General features: G+C 43.1%; 1 protein-coding gene across 1 annotated transcript in view; it reads left to right on the top strand.

The window, feature by feature from the left end:
- The first annotated feature begins 4,184 nt into the window (after positions 1-4,184).
- FRAS1 (Fraser extracellular matrix complex subunit 1) overlaps positions 4,185-18,786 on the top strand; it is a 425,706-nt gene continuing 411,104 nt past the window's right edge. Inside the window, exons 1-2 of the mRNA XM_049632097.1 lie at positions 4,185-4,787; positions 12,669-12,700. Of these exons, the coding sequence (XP_049488054.1) occupies positions 4,712-4,787; positions 12,669-12,700 (108 nt within the window). The 5' untranslated portion in view covers positions 4,185-4,711. The remainder of the gene's footprint in view (positions 4,788-12,668; positions 12,701-18,786) is intronic.

The following is an 18,786-nucleotide window of genomic DNA, read 5'->3' on the forward strand; positions in this document are numbered from 1 at the left end:
ATTATTTATAACAGCAAAAAACTGGGAACAATGTAAATGTTCTTAACAGAGGATTGGGTAAATATATAAAGATCTATCCATACAATACAAACCCAAGAAGCTCTTAAAAAGAATGAGATAGATCAATATGATTTGGCTTAGAATGTTGTGGTCTAGCTATACTGTTCAGTGGGAGAAAAAAAGGCAGGTTACAAAATAGCATGTAAATTATGACTCTGTTTTTGTAAAAAGAATTAAGTTCAGTTAAGCAGAGAAAAATGTTTGAATGTGTTTGCTGCAGTTATTCTTGTGCAGGAGTTAGATTATGGCAGAGCCCATCAGTATTTACTTCTATTATTCGCTTATTCTTTTTGGTATAACTATTTGAAGCAGGAAAAAAAAGCCACAAATACTGTCACATGCTGAAACTGACAAACCAGAACAAAAGCAGTAACACTGCAGGATCACTCCCAGAGCAGGTACGAGAAGAAAGATGTGATAGAAGACTCAATGCATAGGGTGGGGTTGTGCAGAAAGAAGACAGTGAGAAGCAGAGGAAAGGGGGCAGAAGGGAGAAAGGAAAAGGAGAGTAAAGTGGACCAATAGGAGAGTAAAGATAAGTTGGAGGAACAGTAGAGCAGTTGCAACAAAGGTCACGAAAGCCCTAGTGTTAGCAGGGGAGGTTCAACCGGGGCTTTGCTAAGAGGCAAAATAGTGGAGCTAAGGATAGTTAAGACAGTTAAGAGCAGGGGCTCTGGAGTGGATCAATACAGTTAGTACTCACTAAATATCCATGTTTCCTCCTATGGGTCTGATCTTTTTTGCAGTTAGGTTGGGGTCATGTGACTCATTCTTGCCACTGGGCTCTAAGAGGAAGGGCTAATGCCCTTAGGGATTGCAGTACCTCCTTTATGGCTTTTTTACCCATATGTGGAAGCTACATGCCATGTGTTCCATCACGCCCTAGCAATAAGAAGAAGTCACCTACACCCAGGGCCAGGATGTGATTGAGAAATAAACTTTTGTTGTCTTAAGACACTACAATTCGGGGGTTTGCCTGCTTTTGCAGCTGGCATTGCTTGCTCTAATATGCTTTGCCATTTTTTAGTCATCTGACTCTGGACAGATTACTTAACTCTCTGAACATCAGTATTTCTCCTGTAAATGGAAATAATAATGGTACCTGTCTCATAGGGTTCTTGGAGGATTAAATGTAAAAGTGTACAGTGTTAGGCTCTTGTTATTTTTATGTGTGTTAGCTATTATTGTTGTTTTTGCTATCATTTACAGGAGGAATTGATAAATCAGTTCCCTAGATTGGGCAGCACCAAGGCCAGGGAAATGTCAGTAGGTGACAGTAGGGCCAATCCAAGGAGATACTATAGGACATATTGAAGATACAGAACCAGCTGTCTCTGGCTAGTGAACTATCAACTCCTTGCCAGGGGAAGCATTGGTTGTTGGAGTGAAGCACTCATTTGTAGAGGTTAACTTATACAGATAAGCTAGTTACTATTAGTTCCATATCCATAAAAATGCCTACTAAATTTCTATCATAATGAAATAGATTATGCTAATATAATTCTTTTCCTGACGTCTCAATTTAGGTGCCCACAGAAGGTGCTAAATGTGCTTAATATTACTGATTGGTTGACCCTTTCAACCATTTGATCATCTTGGGGTGGGGCTCTGCCTAATCTGCTCTCTCCCTAATCAGGGCTGAGGGGAGGGGGGATAATGTATGTGGGCCAGTGTGGACACCTGTGCACAGCCGGTGGTGGAGCGGGGCAGAGAGGGGGATGTTATATAGAAATACTGCATATGGTGAATTGGGTGTAACTTGGAAATGATATTCTCCCCCCACCTCCTCTCCTTTTTAAAAAGCAGCACAAGTATAATATGTCTTACTGAAACTTCTTTGAGGGCCATGATTGTATGGTCTTTTTAATTTTTTTTTAATCAAATTGATTCTTGAGAGAACAAACTAAGTTACTTCCAGTCAGTGGTGGCTATAAAATTTCTATAAGGAGTGTGTTAGGAGTGGTAAGCTGGTTGCCAGAGTGTGTTGGAAGCTGAGTTTTCATAGCACGTTACATGGGATGGAGAGAATGTGAACTTTCTAAATGAAAAAAGAGGAAGGGGTCTTTTTTGGGGGAGGGGAGGTTTTTCTAAATGAAAAAAGAGGAGGGGTCTTTTTTGGGGCCCCACTGCACTTGATGTGGCCACTGCTTTTAGGGACTATTTTACTCAGTCCGTTCTTTCAACAAACGTTTAATAAGCATCTACTACTCTGTGTTTCAGGTACAAAGGTGATAAACATACTCTGTTCCTGAGACCCCCCCCCCCCCCCCCCCCCCCGGAACCCAGGAGAGACTGAGGGTGAGTTGCAAACCCCCTGGCTCCTCTAAAAACTCAAAAGTCAGTGCCCGGTTTTTAGAGGTTCCCATTTTGCTCTGGCTAAATAGGAATACATACAGGGATGGCAGATATCGGTCAGTTACAACTTACAACTTAACTAAGTTATACTTGTTCCAAGTTGCGGCTGAGAGCATTAGCACGTTGGCCCACCTTTAGGATGGTTGTAAAGACTGAAAACAAGTGGGCCCCCCCACTGTTTCACAGCCTAGCGTGTGCAGCTTGGACAAACTCCCCTTCCACACGTTCACCCAAGTCAGGTCAACTTAAAGGAACCAGGACGTGTTTCCTCCGGGTCAGTCAGATCCCAGCCAGCATCTCTCTTGAGGCAACCATTCTCATCTCGTAAAGCGATTAACCCAAGACCAGCTCTTTTTATTTGGTCATATAAAAATTGGGGCGCCTGGGTGGCGCAGTCGGTTAAGCGTCCGACTTCAGCCAGGTCACGATCTCGCGGTCTGTGAGTTCGAGCCCCGCGTCAGGCTCTGGGCTGATGGCTCGGAGCCTGGAGCCTGCTTCCGATTCTGTGTCTCCCTCTCTCTCTGCCCCTCCCCCGTTCATGCTCTGTCTCTCTCTGTCCCAAAAATAAATAAAAAACGTTGAAAAAAAAAAATTAAAAAATTGCTGTCGTCACTCAGTCCTGACTCCACTCTTCAAGTGTGCGCCCCAGTCTGCGTAGCCCAGAGGTTTACTTCCCAGTCACTGGCATTTGGGGGCGCAGCTGGAGCCACCTCGCCTAGACCGCCCAGTGTTCCACTGACAGTCTCTCTGCCAGAGGTAAAGGTGCATTCCCGGCCCGGTGGGAGGCCCTGCCTAGGACACACAAGCCAAGACCCTCGCAGGTTGCTGGTAAAACCCATGGTGGGACAACAGGAGGGTCTCAGAACCACCAAGGTGGATCAGGTCCGCCTCACGCACTTAGTCCAGCAGGAGTGGCGGGGTGTGGGGGTGGAGGATAGCGACAGGGCCTTTGAATGCGGGTAAAACCCCCTCCCGGATGGGTCCCTCCTGAATCGAGAGGTGAGGACCCGGTTGGCAGGTTCTCAGTGAGCAAGGACCACCCATCACCGCCTCCCCCTCCCCCTCCCCGCCCTGGTGTGACCACTTTTGATCCCGCCCCAGACAAAGGCAATATGTACTCCAGCAGAACGAATAAGGGGATCAGGTTGCTCTCTCGGCCTCCCCTCACTGCCCCCTCCTAGATTCTCCCCTTCCCCACGTGACTCTCTGGAATCTCTGCCAAAGCTCCGAGTCCCTGGGTCCATTTTCACACCGAGCAAAGGAGAGAGGAAGGAGGGGAGGGAGGCGGAGGGAGGCGGAGCGTGTGTCCTTTAAACGCTGGGATCCAGAGGGGGCCTTATTTTGTGCGTATGCGGGCTCTCTAGTCCGAGTGGCAGCATTGACTTCGGGATCCCTTCCAGCCTCCCTAGCTCTTTCCTCCGTGCATTTAAAATTATGGCGCCTCCCGCACTCCCGTAATCACACCTCAACCCTGCAGACCAGCCCCGGGTGTACAGCGCCGAGGTGGCAGTCCGCGTGGAGCAAGCCGCGCCCCCACAGCCCTCCTCACCCTGGAGAGGGGCGGAGGCGAGAAAGTAGCAGCAGCGCCCCCCGAGGCGCCGCCCCCGTTCTTTTCAAGGAAGCTTTCGAACCGGCTGCTGCAGGGAGCGCGGCCAGAGGCGGCGCCGTGCGGCTGCAGCGCCGCCGAGTCCGGGAGCTTCCCGCAGCGCGGCACAAAGTTTCCAGAGAGCGGCCACCGGGGGCTGAGGTCCGCGGAGCCGGGTGGCCCGGCCTAGGGGTGGGTGGGTCTTTCTGGGCTCCCGGCGACCCCCTCTGCCGACGCGGCGCCGACGTAGAGTGTCAAGCGAACTTTAAAAAGCTGCTCCGGACCAACCTGCGCCGGGATCTCCACGGCCGGGGACCCAGGGGCGGACGCGTCGGGTCTGAGAGAAATGCTGGGAGGTCCGATGAGCCTGTGACGGGAACTTTCCGGCGAGTCTACAGCGGAGAACTGCGCTCTGCCTCCTCTTTTATTCTCCAAGCTCAGCCCACGTTGGGGTGCTGCTCCGCGGGAGACCTGAGCGCGCTCTCCGTCCGGGCAGTGGGTGAATTGAATCCCCCGCGCGGCCCGGCGCCTCCGGGCTGCTGAAGAGTGTCACTCGGGGCCAGGGCAGCGCCGCATTTCCCCGGAGGTAGCCGCCCGCCAACCCCCGCTCTAGGTGCGCGCCAGCCCGGGCGCCAGAGCCGGTGTTTGGGGCGAGAGCTGGTTCTTGGATGCTGAAGGCTGGGCTCTTCCAGTGTGGGTGTCGAAGCGGCAATGGGTGCCTTCAAAGTGTGGCTCGGGGTGGCCCTAGCATTGGCGGAATTTGCGGCATTGCCTCATCATTCCGAAGGTGAGAGAGCGGTGCCTCCCCCCCCCTTCCCCCCTTGTGTGTGTGTGTGTGTGTGTGGGGGGGGAGGTCGTGCCGTTTAAAAAGTCAAGCGTGTTTATGGTATTGGGGGTCGGGTGGAAGTTTCTTTGGGGGTGGTGGGTGGGTGGGAGTGGAACTGGAGTGGGCTTTTTCTGAGAAGATTCCTACTCCTTGATTGTTTTGCATTCAGATCACAAGCCCGTCTCCCGCCTCCCTCTCTGCCCTTAGTGCATTTGGGTGGGTGGGTGGCCAATTGAGGTGGCATCTCCAAGACTGGATTCTCTTTTTTCCCACTTCCCCGCTGCCCCCAACGGAAAGCGACTGCATGAAGCGTAGGCGAGGAGCGAACAATTGCTCTTACCTGGGTAAAAATACCTCTGCTCCCACGAAACAAAAATCCGGCACCTTAAAGCCCTCGCCACTCTCCCTGCCCTGTAAAGTCCAGTAAAGATTTTATAACTAGATAGAGCGCGTTCTGTACGTAGACAATTCAAATGCACTAAGAGAAATCTCCCTAGTACAGAGAGGCACGAGCCTACGAGCCTGCCTGCTTCCCTAGGGGGGAAAAAGTGATTAATAAGAGTTTAGCTTCATTCTCTTACTTCGCCCTCACTCCTGGTTTTCTTCCGGGGCTCCAACCTGTGTGTAGAACCCCGACCTGGGGGAGAGAAAGGAGACGGTGGGAATTGTCGCCATGATAGCAAAGGCAGTCGGGGCTCAGGCAAATAAATGAATCCATAAGTAATTTAAGAGTTCGGGGGTCATGGGATGGCGGGCCCGGGGATGCGAGGCGCTGTGAGTTCCTACCTGCTCCGGGGAGACGGGAAAGTCGTCTAGATAGTGCTTGGAGAGGGGGAAGGGTGCCGGCGGACTGGGAGGAAGACGACTTAATCCACCGCCGCGGGCTCTTGGCTTCCCCTCCCGTCTCCATTCATTATTCATCCAGCTGCGGGAAGGAGAGTTCACCTGCTCCGCCGCAAATCAGACCCGCAGCCGCGGCGGCGGCGGGCGCTGGGCGGGGCGGGGCGCCTTAGCCTGCTGCCGGGTTGGGGCAGTTGAGGGTGCGGAGCCTGGGCTCAGGGCCGGGGGCGGCAGGAGGCCAGGCAGAGGACAAAGCCCTGCCTTGGATCGACCTCTGGCCGTCAGAGCAGCTGCCTTTTCCTTGCTAGTTTCTCCGGAGAGTGGCGTGGCCTTGGGAGTCCACGCACAGTGATGGGGACTTTACCATGGGTATAGGTACCGCCTGTCCGCACCCTCCCGGGAAGCATGTCAATTACTTTACCCCGGAAAGGCATGTCTGGGGCCTGGGCAAGACTTCAAATAGGGCATACCCTGTAGAAATGTCTTCACTGTACGTGTGCATACTTAAAAAAAATAAAAATTCTAGGGCTTACTTGCAATAATAAATCAGGTGGGAGAGTTAACCCAGGCCACCCAAATCAGAATTTGAGACTTAGAGAAAAATTATGTTTTCACTTGGTGGTGGCAGTTTCTTATTTAGAATCATACCCTAGCAACGCGGAAAACGTGTTCTCTCTCCCTGATAGCTCACCAGGGGGCAGTTGGAATGACGCCGTTTTTTTCAGAACCAAATCTCTTGAAATTACAAAAGCCATTATTATTAAGAGCCTGCAGGGTTCGCTCTTTGGAAGACTGGTTGGTACAATGGGCGAAGTTTAAGAATGTCCAAAGTCTTCTGATCCCGGAGGAGGAGGGCAGGGCGCCAGGGGCGCTATTCCTCTAAAGATTCTTTGGAAACTTTGTTTCTTACTGGTTCACCCCACCTTCAGGGCATTCTAGAATCAGTTCACAAATTGGACTGGTAGATGTCTGAGAGTTTCCATCTGAGTTGTAATGGTGCTTATCTAATGATGAATGAATGAAGGTGGACATTTTTTGAGCACGTTACTTGACTTCCACTATGCCAAACACTTTGCATACATTATCTTATTTAATTAATTTAATTAAGTGATATCAGACCCACAGCCAAAAAATCAGCTGTCATCTAATGAGACTTCTGATTTGCTTCTGTCAGGGTTTTCTTTTTCTCTTAAAAATAAGAGCACTGAAGTCAAGGATGGAAAACTTAAGGATCTTACAGATTTCTTCAAGTTTTTATTATTAGCCTTGGCAATGATTAAAAAAACATTTTTTTTTTTAACATTTACTTACTTTTGAGAGAGAGAGAGAGAGAGAGAGAGAGAGGCGGAAAGACAAGGAGACACAGAATCCCAAGCAGGCTCCAGGCTCTGAGCTGTCAGCATGAACCCAGAGATCATGACCTGAGCCAAAGTTGGAAGCTTAACCAGCTGAGCCACCCAGGCACCCCAATGATTTTTAAAGATGGAAAAGAAGTATTCACATGTGTGCCTCTCATGGTGTGATGTATGGTTCGATACTTTTGCTGACCAGGCTATGGCAGAATTTATGTTTTCTTCTTAGTGCTCAGAGGGCATCTCATATATGCTTCTAGTACCCCATTGACTAATTCTACAATTACAGTTGATGAAGGTGAGGTTTGGGTCTTCACATAACTGTATGCTCACTGAGGGCCTAGGATGGTTCCTAATTAGTCTTACATCTCCACCTCAGCTCCTAGTACACACTAGGTGCTAAAAAAAATATTGGTCAGATGAATGAGTATTGTGTAATCACACTCTTTTGAATTAAGTTTAGACTGGCCTCTATGATAAGTGGCTGTATGACCTTGAGTGAACCACCTAAGTTCTTTGGGCTGTGGCTCTGTCATTTACCAAATGCAGAAGTCAGCTGGCTAGGTGATAGCTGTCAAATGCTTTTGCTAATCATCAAACATAGGAAAAAATATCAACATTTGCTGCCTTCTTTGTGGTCACTTGCAACTTTTTGGTTCTGAATTTTATTTTAGTTATTAAAAGAAAAATGAATTTTATAAGCAAATCATTGGCTGTGTTATTTTATGCTGTCTTATATTGCCAAGTTGACAAATCACTATGATTTGAGAACTTAATTAAATCAAGAAGTCACAGAAACTAGCGAACATGGCTGCTTAATGAATCAGACAAGCTTTGCCATGACATGTTTTGGAGAAGTACATTTTGAGTTGTGTTGACCTGTGCAAGTCCTGTGAAGTAATGCTAGATAGAACATGGTGGCTTGGAGATAGGAGAAGACTATTGAATTGGAGGTTGTCAGAATTGAGTTCTACTTGTCTGTGTCCCATTCTCCTCATGGGGCTTTAGCCAATCCCACAATCTTCCAGATTCTTCTTGTAAATGCCATTAATAGAATACATTGGAAAAGATAATTTAATAGACAGCATGTTTTATTTATGGATCAGCATATTTGGTTCCACTCTTGGCTAGAGAGTTCCTTTTGTGTAAGATTTAATGCTTAAAACTCAGTGTGAAGAAAGAGAAGATATTCACTGGGATAGATAGCCTGTCTCTTCATTCTTTCATTCCACAAATCTTTATTGAGAGCTTATGTGTGCAGTTACTTCTGATAGGGGGAATCATATTACCTGTCCTGAAGAAGTTTGTATACCCAGAAATTATTAATATTAGTAAAGCAGAAATAGGAGATAGGTGAACATCGGTGCTTGGTGGGTTTCCCACTATTGAATAATTGCACTTTTGCAACTATCTGCTAGTGAAAATAAAGAAGTGTATTGTCATAGGCTCATATTTCCATCGTACTACATTTCTCTTCTCCTCTAGGGATTGGATTCTGCATATACATTGTTTAGTGAAGCCACAGTCATCTGTATTCACTGTTATGAACTTGAGTGGCACTACCACTCAATTTTATTCAGACACAAGTAGTCATAAATACCCTCCACCACATGGCTCAGGAGAAGGGAGGAGAATACCACATGGCAGAGTTGGAGTTGTGTGCCAAATCTTACAATAGTTCAAAAACAGTTGGCCCATTTTCATTTTAACTACTCTATTAATTGATCTGAATCCTGGTTTACAATAATCAGGACATGAGCTGTCCTGTCGGTCCAGAAAACGATTCTATTTTAACTATTCCACAGTGTACAAGCCATATGCTGAATTACAACACAACATAAAGCTTGAACATTTAAATGCTAACTTGTGGCTGCTTGTTCCTAATGAGTCATATTTTTGTGATACCATACTTTTCAAATCTTTTCATATCTTATGGCCATATATACGACTCTGTCTTTGAACTAATCTGACATTTTGTGACTCTCAGATTTAACTTCTCTAGTTTATTCAGTTTACCAGGTACAGTTTCTGGAGTGAGTGGTTTCTGGATGAGAGTCCTGGTACAACTTATATCTCATATTTTCTCTGAAAACTTTAGGTTTTATACATGTATCTCAAAAAGGAGCACATTATAATGTGCAAAAGGGCTTAAACGTAGATATTTACTTGTTTAAATGACTAGGAAGTAACATTTTGCCTGTGTGACCTACAAGACCGGAGTCAGCCACATGGAGGAATGTCTCAGGACCTGGGCTTCCTTCTTGGCACTGTATGTGATCACTTCACCCCACAAAACTCTATGTACTTCCTCATAAGGATTTGGAATTTAAATTACCCAGCATCTCAGTTGTATTCTATGCCCTAAAACCAATGAAGTTCTTGGTCAGAGAATTCCAGCTTCTGTGGTCTCTTATGTTTCTTGTTTTCTCTTGAAGGAGGCTATTTCTTCTACTAGATCCTCACCATCTGTCAGAATTCACCTTGATCTGGAGTTTCCTTTAAAGCTCCAGTAAAGCCATAAATCTAAATCTCAGACAGAGCTGTACTCCTTCAGAAAAAAAAAAAAAAGTGATAAGTGGAGAGAGTCCCTTTGTTTTCTGTGTTATATGAGTTGATCAGTTAGTGGAAAGGTCTCTGCTCTAGTGCAAAACCAGCAGCTGTATCCAGCACCTCCTGCCAGCAAACCTCCCAACTCTATCTGTTGGTGGGTGTGAGTAGCGTGCTAGTATGGGAGAAATATGCTTGCTTTGGAGGACTGCATCTGGCATTGGGTGGTGATAAATGTTTGATAGGACTGGGCATCACACTGGAATGCTTTTTTTTCTCAAGAGAGTAGAAATGAGGTTTTGGAAGCTGCGTTAATGGAGACTCATTTGTACATCTGCCTTCTGGGTAGAGCTGTTCCGTTTTAGGAAAGTCCTCTGAGGGCAAAGCTTATTTCTTTTGGCATTGTACATCATGGAGCAACCCAAATTGAGTTATTTCCTTTTCCTAATGATGGAATTTATCAGCAGTTACACACCGTTTTGACTGGAGTCTCTAGCAGATGTTTGGCTTAGCCAAGTGTGTATGTGATGCCACACTCAATGCTGCTTTATTTTTTAATGTTACAGGGGGTTTGTAACATCTATCTGACCTTACAGAAATGGGTTTTGATATGGGTAGCTGGATATTTCTTCAGATACTTGATTCCTTTTGGAGCTTTGAAAAGATGATTGGCTTTTGGAAGGTAATGTTATGTAGGAGGGCAGTAAAATTATTTGATGGTCTTATTCTAAAGGTTAACTTTTGTTTATTCTAAAGGTTAAATTTTGTTAAATTGTACTGAAGGGATGATCTTTGTGTTAATAAAATTTTTTAAATGTTTTATTTTTGAGAGAGAGATTGAGAGAGAGAGAGAGAGAGAGAGAGGCAGAGTGAGAGGGGGACAGAGGATCCAACGCAGGCTCTGCGCTGACAGCAGAGAGCCCAATGTGGGGCTTGAACTCACGGACCATGAGATCATGACCTGAGCTTAAGTCAGTCTTCTAACCAACTAAGCCACCCACTCACCCCTGATCTTTGTGTTTATTTTTTAAACATAGGAAGTAATTAAATATGTCAACTTAAGTAATTTAGAAATTGAGTTGTGTTGATATATATTTATTTGAGCTTTATAGGATTATTTTATGTATATACATGTATATGTGATTATTATATACATATATATCTCTCATGACATACCACAGACTAAAATACTAAGTCTCTTTCTTTCTTTCTTTCTTTCTTTCTTTCTTTCTTTCTTTCTTTCTTTTACTAAGTCTTTATTTATTAAAGAAAAATAAATGAGTTAAGAACTTTCTCCCAAGGTTTCCTCTCAAGTTATTCTTGTTTGAATGTCAAGGGCACAAAAGTCATTCCAATAAATTTGCCAGTAAAGATCTTTGATTCAGACCTCAAGTGTAAATAGCCGTTTCATTTCTTTAAAGATTGTTCTTAATTCCAGTATTAGTACATAAGGCAGACTGGTCCTTTCCCTGAGTAGTTAGTGTTTCTGAGATTTCATGAATGATCTGTTGGAGGCCAAGCACTGTAGTAAAATATGTCCTTCCCTCTTTGGACACCAAGTGCAGCCCATTGTCAAGCTGTGCTTCTGCCTTGGTGTGTGCATGTTATTCCAATCTGTTTTGTAGCTTCTTTTTCTGAGAGAGTACCTGTTAGCACACTACCCACATGTTTCTAGGTTAAAAAAACACCTGTTGTGCTGTTCAAAGATTGGTTGAAAATGTGTTTGTTTTTTAAAATTAGGATTCCAATTTTATACTGTTTTCAAATATAATACTTGGAAAGATTTATTTTGTGATAGGCTAGTTATTCAGAAAATATAGGCTGTCCCATTCACATTTAGCCTTCTTTTCCATTTAGAAGCAAATCATTTGTTGTTTTTTATTTGGTGCTTAATGAATGGAAAATAGAAAGATGTATCAGTTCATAAGCAGCCTATTAGAGAGAAAAATTGAGTGAAAAGAGGGTGAAAAGAGTATTGGAGTTCAAGAGCTCAATGGAAGAGTTCTTTCCAAATAACTACAATCTCCACCGCTCTCTTACAAATGTTATAATATCCCTATAGAGGAACCTACTGTATGAAAGGCAAGAAATAGATAATCAGCCAGATACCTAAGTAGATGCCTACTGTGTGAAGAGTTAGGGAAGACAGAGAAGTAGAAGCCATCCCTGTCCCAAGAGGATCTAAACACTATAGCGTGGTAGATGCAACAGTTCTACATCCTTAGCATCCTTAGCGAGGGTACTATAAGGAAGCACACAAGAATGAGTTCACAAATGGATGATGCAGACACTGAGTACTGTGAGCGCCAAAGGGAAATAAGCATAACAATCCTGTGGGCTGGAAAACCTCATGAAGGAAATGGGATCAAATTTAAGGAACCTGAATAGACTCAGTGCGTCTCCTACAGAAAACAAAAGTGTCGGGGCGCCCGAGTGTCTGACTTTGTCTCAGGTCATGATCTCACGGTCTGTGGGTTCAAGCCCCACATCAGGCTCTGTGGTGACAGTTCAGAGCCTGGAGCCTGCTTCGGATTCTGTGTCTCCCTCTCTCTGCTCCTCCCCTGCTTGTGCTCTATCTCTTTCTGTCTCTCAAAAATAAATGTTAAAAAAAATTAAAAAAAAAAACACAAAAGTGAACAAAGGCATTGAGATATGGAAGTGTTATTGCCAGATCCTAAGTTGGCCACTTGGGTCAGACTGGAGAATTTGTGTTAGCAAAGAAGCCAGAGAAGGCAGAGAAGGCAGAGAAGGCAGAGAAGCCTGGATAAGTAAATTGAGACTAGATTATGGAGACTTTGCTTATTTATTACATAGGAAAAAATATACATTGTATATACACGGCATGCCATTGTAAACACATTTATTTTAAAATTCAAATAATAAGTTTTAATGATGCTTTCCCTCATGCGTGTCCAAGAAGTGTTGTTGTGTTGTATGGGTTTATTTCCCCAGGGGCAGAACGCTCAAGCTTTTAAGATTTTGGTAAAAGCACAATTTGCTAACCATGATGCATGTACATGCAGTTTTAGCCTAAGTCTGCTGGGGCAGTGCCTGTTGGTCTATTTTGCATTCCTTTTAATTCTTGTTTTGTTTTTCCCTACAGGTGCTTGTGTCTATCAGGGTTCCTTGTTGGCGGTAGGTCATTCTTCATTTTTTTGGTTTATTTCTTTTGAATGTAAAATGCTTGATTGAGGTTGCTGAGTGAGTGAGGTGACCCTATCGTTGTGAAATATGTTTATTTTCCTTCACAGTTTGAGGATTATCCCTCAGTTTGGCACAATCATGCTCAATTACTTAATACCTTTTCCAGAGTGAATTAGTTCCATTTGAATACTCAGGTATTGGGAAAGGAGTTCAAACACCCAACACAATTTGCATTCCATAGCTGTCCTTTGTGTTCTTTCAATCAGAAAGAAAATTAGATCCCATTCTCTTGTCAGATATGAACTAGGGCACAATTTGTTTATCTTCCCATTGCATTTGCTTCTTCCTTTGAATGCCCCTCCAAATAAAAAAAAAGTAAAATTATTAAATTAAGTACAATATGGAAGATTCCTGACTGTTGCTGTGAATTGTAACTTTAAGTTTTGGTAAATAGCAAGCAAATTAACATTTTATCTCTGAACTTTTGCCATGTATGGTAGAGTTGATTTTGAATTTAATGTCATGATGACTTGGGGGAAAAGCTGATGTAAGTCTCATGCATTTCTTTTCATTAATAATGTACTATGGTGCATAACAGTGTGTGAAAGCCTTGTTGAAAAGACCGTCTATACTCCATCAACTCTAATAAATGGTGTGACAAGTCATTCTTCACCACTTTTTTTATTTTGGTTTAATAAATGCTATAATAAAAGCAGAACTGAAATGGTTGGAGAGGGTTTGCTCATTTACATCACAACCTGCTACTGACATGTGTGATAATTGATAAATCATCTTGGATTATCCTTGCGGTGTTGAGATAGATGAGGAATATCTGAAATATCCAACAGTCTAGATAATTGTAGATGTTCACAGTAATATTCTTGGTTCTAAACTTTATATAATATAGTTATTACTCTGGAGATTTATGTTTCTCCCCTTGTATTTTTCTATTAAAGAATCAGGAGAAAGCCATTTTCCCTCTCTTTCTCATCCCTTCCCAGCCTACTTTTCCTTGTGTTTCTTCTTTAATACATTTTGAGAATCATTTTAAAATCAAAGTGCTATGACGTACATCACTGGTTTTGGGGAATTGAGTAGATATTATAGACAAGTCGGTTTTCCATGTTAATACCCAGAAAATTGTTTTGTTGTATGCACTGCTTTATAATTTAAAAACTGTATTTTCATAACTATTGATCTATCCAGTACAATAGATACTGAAATAAGCAGGCCATGTATTATTTTATATTCTCCTCCTCTTTAATGAAGAACCAAGGATGAGAAAGAGATTAAGAGATTTGCTAAAAGTAAATTGACCATTAAGGGATTCACTAGAACAAGACAACATGTCTTCTTGCTGTTGTTCCCCTGTATCCAAAGAATAGTGGCTAGCCTATCTTCTATATTTGTTGTTGCTCTGTGTTAGTGTGCATTCAAATATGAAAGCATCATGTACTTGGAGAGGGCAGTGCCATTCAAGTTAAAGGAGAGACTGTCTAGTTAATTTGCACTTAATGGGTGATCTTGCTCTTCTCCGTTCCATGTCCTGGCTCCTTCCAGGGTTTATGGCTGCTTAGGGCTACTATCCTGCACTGTAGTGCACCAGCACACTCCTGATCCCCGCCAGTTGGCTTCTTTACTTACCAAGATTCTACTACATGTGTTCCTAAACCTCCTCAAGCCTGATGTCCTTATTATTGTAATTATGTGACTCAGCTAGAAAGACAGTATGCTTACTACAATACTAAAGGTTATTATTATTTCTGAAAAAATTTAATGCTTATTTATTTTTGAGAGGGGAGAGTAAGGGCAGAGAGAGAGGAAGACAGAACCTGACACAGGCTCCAGGATCTGAGCTATCAGCACAGAGCTCGAGTTGGGGCTCGAACTCAAAAACCATGAGATCATGACCTGAGCTGAAGTCACATGCTTAACTGACTGAGCCACCCAGGCACCCCAATAATAAAGATTATTATTAAACAAATATTTATTGAGTGACAGCTGTGAACCTGCTATTCTAGGAGCTGGGAATACATCAGTGAACAAACAGACAAAATTCTTGCCCTCAGGAAGCTTGAATTCTAATGAGTAAAATATATAGAATGTCAGATAAGTGCTATGGAGAAAAACAAGAGGGGAGTGGGGAGATAGAAAACACTGATGAGGGTGGCTACTGGAAACAGGGTGACAGGGATGGCTTCACTGAGAAGGTGCCATTTGAACAAAGACCTGAAAGCGGCCATTGTAAGAGCTAGTCTCCCTGAAGAATTCCAGAGAAGGGTAATAGCAAGGGTACAATCTGAAGCAGAAGCTGGCTTAGCCATTTGAAGAAGTGCATGGAGGTCAGAATGGCTGGACTGCATGACCATGGGCAGGATGGCAGGAGACAAGGTCAGAGAGGTGGGCAGGGGCGTTGTATGGACTTTAGCTTGTCTTCTTGGTAAGGTGTATTGGCGGAGCTATAGCAGAGGAATGACAAAATCTGACTTATAGTTTAATTAAGCTGCTGAATGTGAATGTGAAAAGAAATAACGTTCTTGTTTCTAGGGAAACTATGGTGAATACTTTAAAAAGACTCCATAGAGGTGAGTCACTAAAAATTTGCTGTCAAATTAAGAGTAAGAGAAACAACTATAAAAGATTGGGGAAAAACACAAAAATCCAGAGAGATTCTACATTTGGATTTATTTGCTACCATTTTAAGTTCTATTTCCATTTTAAGGAACTTTAAACTGGAAATGGCGGATGATACATTATGGATGTAGTTAATTGTGTGCATGATTCATTGCTACTCTCTCTCCACCTGATGTGGTCTCGGAGAAAGGCATTGCTCCCACATCAATGAAATTGAATGAATGTACATTTTTGTATTTTGAATTAAAATAAAGAGTTTAAGAGCATTTACATACTATTCTAGGATCTTCTGATTAAACAACTCTCTGGGTGATGGTGTCTTTAGTAAGAGGCATCACAGTTGGGAGCTGCCTCTGGGGATGGTGGTGTAATGTCCCTGTTCTAAACCCTGTAAATTCTACCCACACACAGTTTAGAGCTAGGAGTGACTTCAGAGATCGTGTATTCTGAACTCTCCATTTTATAGGTGAGAAAACTGGGGCAAAGGATGTGAAGTTCCTGAACTTAATCCATTTCTCAAGAGAGTAACCAGAAGTGGAGAGTGGGTCTGGTTGAAAGCAACAAAGCATCAGCTTCACCCAGAAGAATTCCAGAAAACGTACCAAGCAAATGAGAACGTGGGTCTAGTACTGGTTGCTAGTTGCTAACTCTTAGCCTGTCTTGGGAGGATTTCTCCCACTGATACCTCTCTAATCTCATCCCCTGTTGCCTGGGAAGCTCTCAGAGATAGTGGAGCATTCATGATGCTTGTCTCCCGACAGACCTCATTCTGATTCTTCCTCCTCCACTACAAACCAGCTTGGTGACCTAGAGGAAATGACAAGATCTTCCTGAATCTCTATCACCTCCTGTGTGAAATGGGGATAGATAAGGCCTCTCCTGAGGGAGTTTTGTAGAGTAAAGAAGACAATGTGGGGAGGACACTCAGATGAAGTGCATTGTATTTTCTTTTCCGCCATAACAAAACTCCTCTTTACCAACCAAGAAGAATAACAAGAGGAAGGGGCAGTTGTTAAGCACCTACTATGTATTTCATACTGTCAACAATCCCAGGAAATAGGTGTTGTCTTTACAGATAAAGAAACTGAGGTTCAGAAGGTCTCAGTCGTTTGTCCAAAAATTATATAGCTAGTCAGTACCAGAAGGAGAGAGCAATCAAACCCGGTTCTGACTCGAGAGCCATTTCACTGAGCAGCCTGCTTTTCTCTGCCAAGCCAGTCTGCCTGTTGTCTCTGCACACAACTAGCTTATTTCACCTTCAGTTCTATACGCCCACCCCCTTGCTGCTGCACCTGCCATGCATTTGTCTCTGCCAGTCACTCTCCTGACCTCCTGCAAAAGCCAGTTGTCCCTGGCTAACCCCTTCCCATCTAACTGAGGCTCTCCTGAACTAACTAGATCCACCACATGATGCGAGCAATGTTTGGAGGGGGTCATTCCAATTTAAAAAATATATATGCTATACTTTACACACACACACTCCCAACAATGTGTTCTGTTTGTCAGTTTTGCTAGCTGTATGGACTTGTGGTGACAATCTGGGGTAATTTGGTTCTAAGCTGCATGTACTGCCTTCAGTTGTGTCTCTTCTCCTTTCTTTAACACTGTCTTCCTTACTTTTCTCTTCTTTCCATTCCTCAGGTCAAAAATTAACATTAAGGGAGTCAAAATACCCAGGAAGGTCCTATACTTTGAGAAGCACTGAGTCATCTATTTTGGGGTGTGTTTCACGTCCCACAACACCCCTGCCCCTGGGCTCTCAGGACTTTCTGTAACATCAGAAAGAGAGAAAGGGAGAGCATGACCTTTTTAAATCAGGAATCTATCAGGAGGAGACTACCTAGTTCCTATGTTTAACTGTAATTGGGGCATTGACTGTGAGGAGAAAGATAAATTTTTTATTTCAGTGTTTTCACTTATCTTCTGTTGTTTTTAAACTATATTGAGCAAAAAGAAGTTAACTTTCTTTTGGTATCACCACAAGTAAACAATTCTCTTTATTAGATTTTCCCTAGGGGTGGGTAGTTGGACTCTTAACCTCAATTTTTACATCTGTAAAATGGAAATAAACTATTTACTTCACAGGATTGTTGCAAAAGTTAAAGGAGATCAACATGAAGCACCCAGTTCTGTGCTTGTGACCTAGACCTACAACACTTAGTGAAGGTCAGCTGCTGCTATTGTTGCTGTAAGCGTTTGTGATTGGGAGAGTTGCACAAAACTATTCTTCTCTAGGTCAAAAGTGTTAAAAGTGTTGAAATTTTCCTACTTGGGATACTTTTGCTCACAAATGCTGACAAAGTAGATTATGAGACACTAAATTTTAACACATTTGAAAGAAAGAAAAAAAATTCAGGGACAATTAAAAATGTGGAGGGTTTACTTCACTACTGTATAGTATGACATAGTGGAAAGATCCAGGCTTTGGAGTTTGAATCCTAGTACTGCTATATACCTGCTGTGTGTCCTCAGGTCCCATGTTTTATACAGCTGAGTCTCAGTTTCATCTTCTATATAATGAGGACTGTATTCCTCATAGGGATGATGTGAGGATTAACTGAGAACATGCTTGTGAAAGAACCCAGAACTGTGCTTGGCAAGAAACTGGCCGCTTACATCATCTAGGTGACAAAAAATGTCGGAGTGGAAATGACGGAGTACTAGAGGCCAGGGTGTCTTGGTTTGGGTCCTGGCTCTGTAATCACTAGCTGTGAAGCACTGAGTAAGTCACTTGAATGAAATAAGCTCTAAGTTTCTAAATTTATAACATGAGAGCATTAGATCCTCTCCAAGATTCCTTAGCTCAGTGCTATCCAATAGAGCTCTCTGTGCTGGTGGAAATGATCCATAGCTACAGGGTCTCGTATGGTAGGCATGAACCACATGTAGTTATGGAGTACTTGAGATGTGGCTGGTGGCACTAGGGGACTGAATTTAAAATTTTTATTAATGCTAATTAATTAAAAAATTAAAATATAAATAGCCTCACAGAGCTCATGGTCACTGTAGTCTACCATGCAGCTGTAGAGCTTTAAAATTCTTAACATACAGCACTTAAGCTTGAATTATAGTCTCATGCGTGGTTCTCACCCCAGGTGAAGCCTCGGTGTACTCTTGTTAGCAGTTGTGAAGAAGGTCACAAGAAATCTGTTGTTGTGCCTGAATTTGCTCTTTGTTTATGTAGTTTAAACAGTTTGAAGGTCATCTTCATTACAACACTACTCTCCCCATTTTGCTTCGTATGTTTTCCTGAATGAAAGGGAGGGGTGTAGTTATAGCTGGGTCTTTGCCTGCAATCAGTTTACATATCCCATTAAAATTTTTTTTTCAGCTTTGTTGAAGAATAATTGACAAATAAAAATTGTATGTATTTCAGATGTACTTCTTGATGATATATGTATATATTGTGAAAAAATCACCACAAGCTAATTAACTTATCCATC

The sequence above is a fragment of the Panthera uncia genome, chromosome B1, assembly GCF_023721935.1.
Source record: "Panthera uncia isolate 11264 chromosome B1, Puncia_PCG_1.0, whole genome shotgun sequence".
NCBI lineage: Eukaryota > Metazoa > Chordata > Mammalia > Carnivora > Felidae > Panthera > Panthera uncia.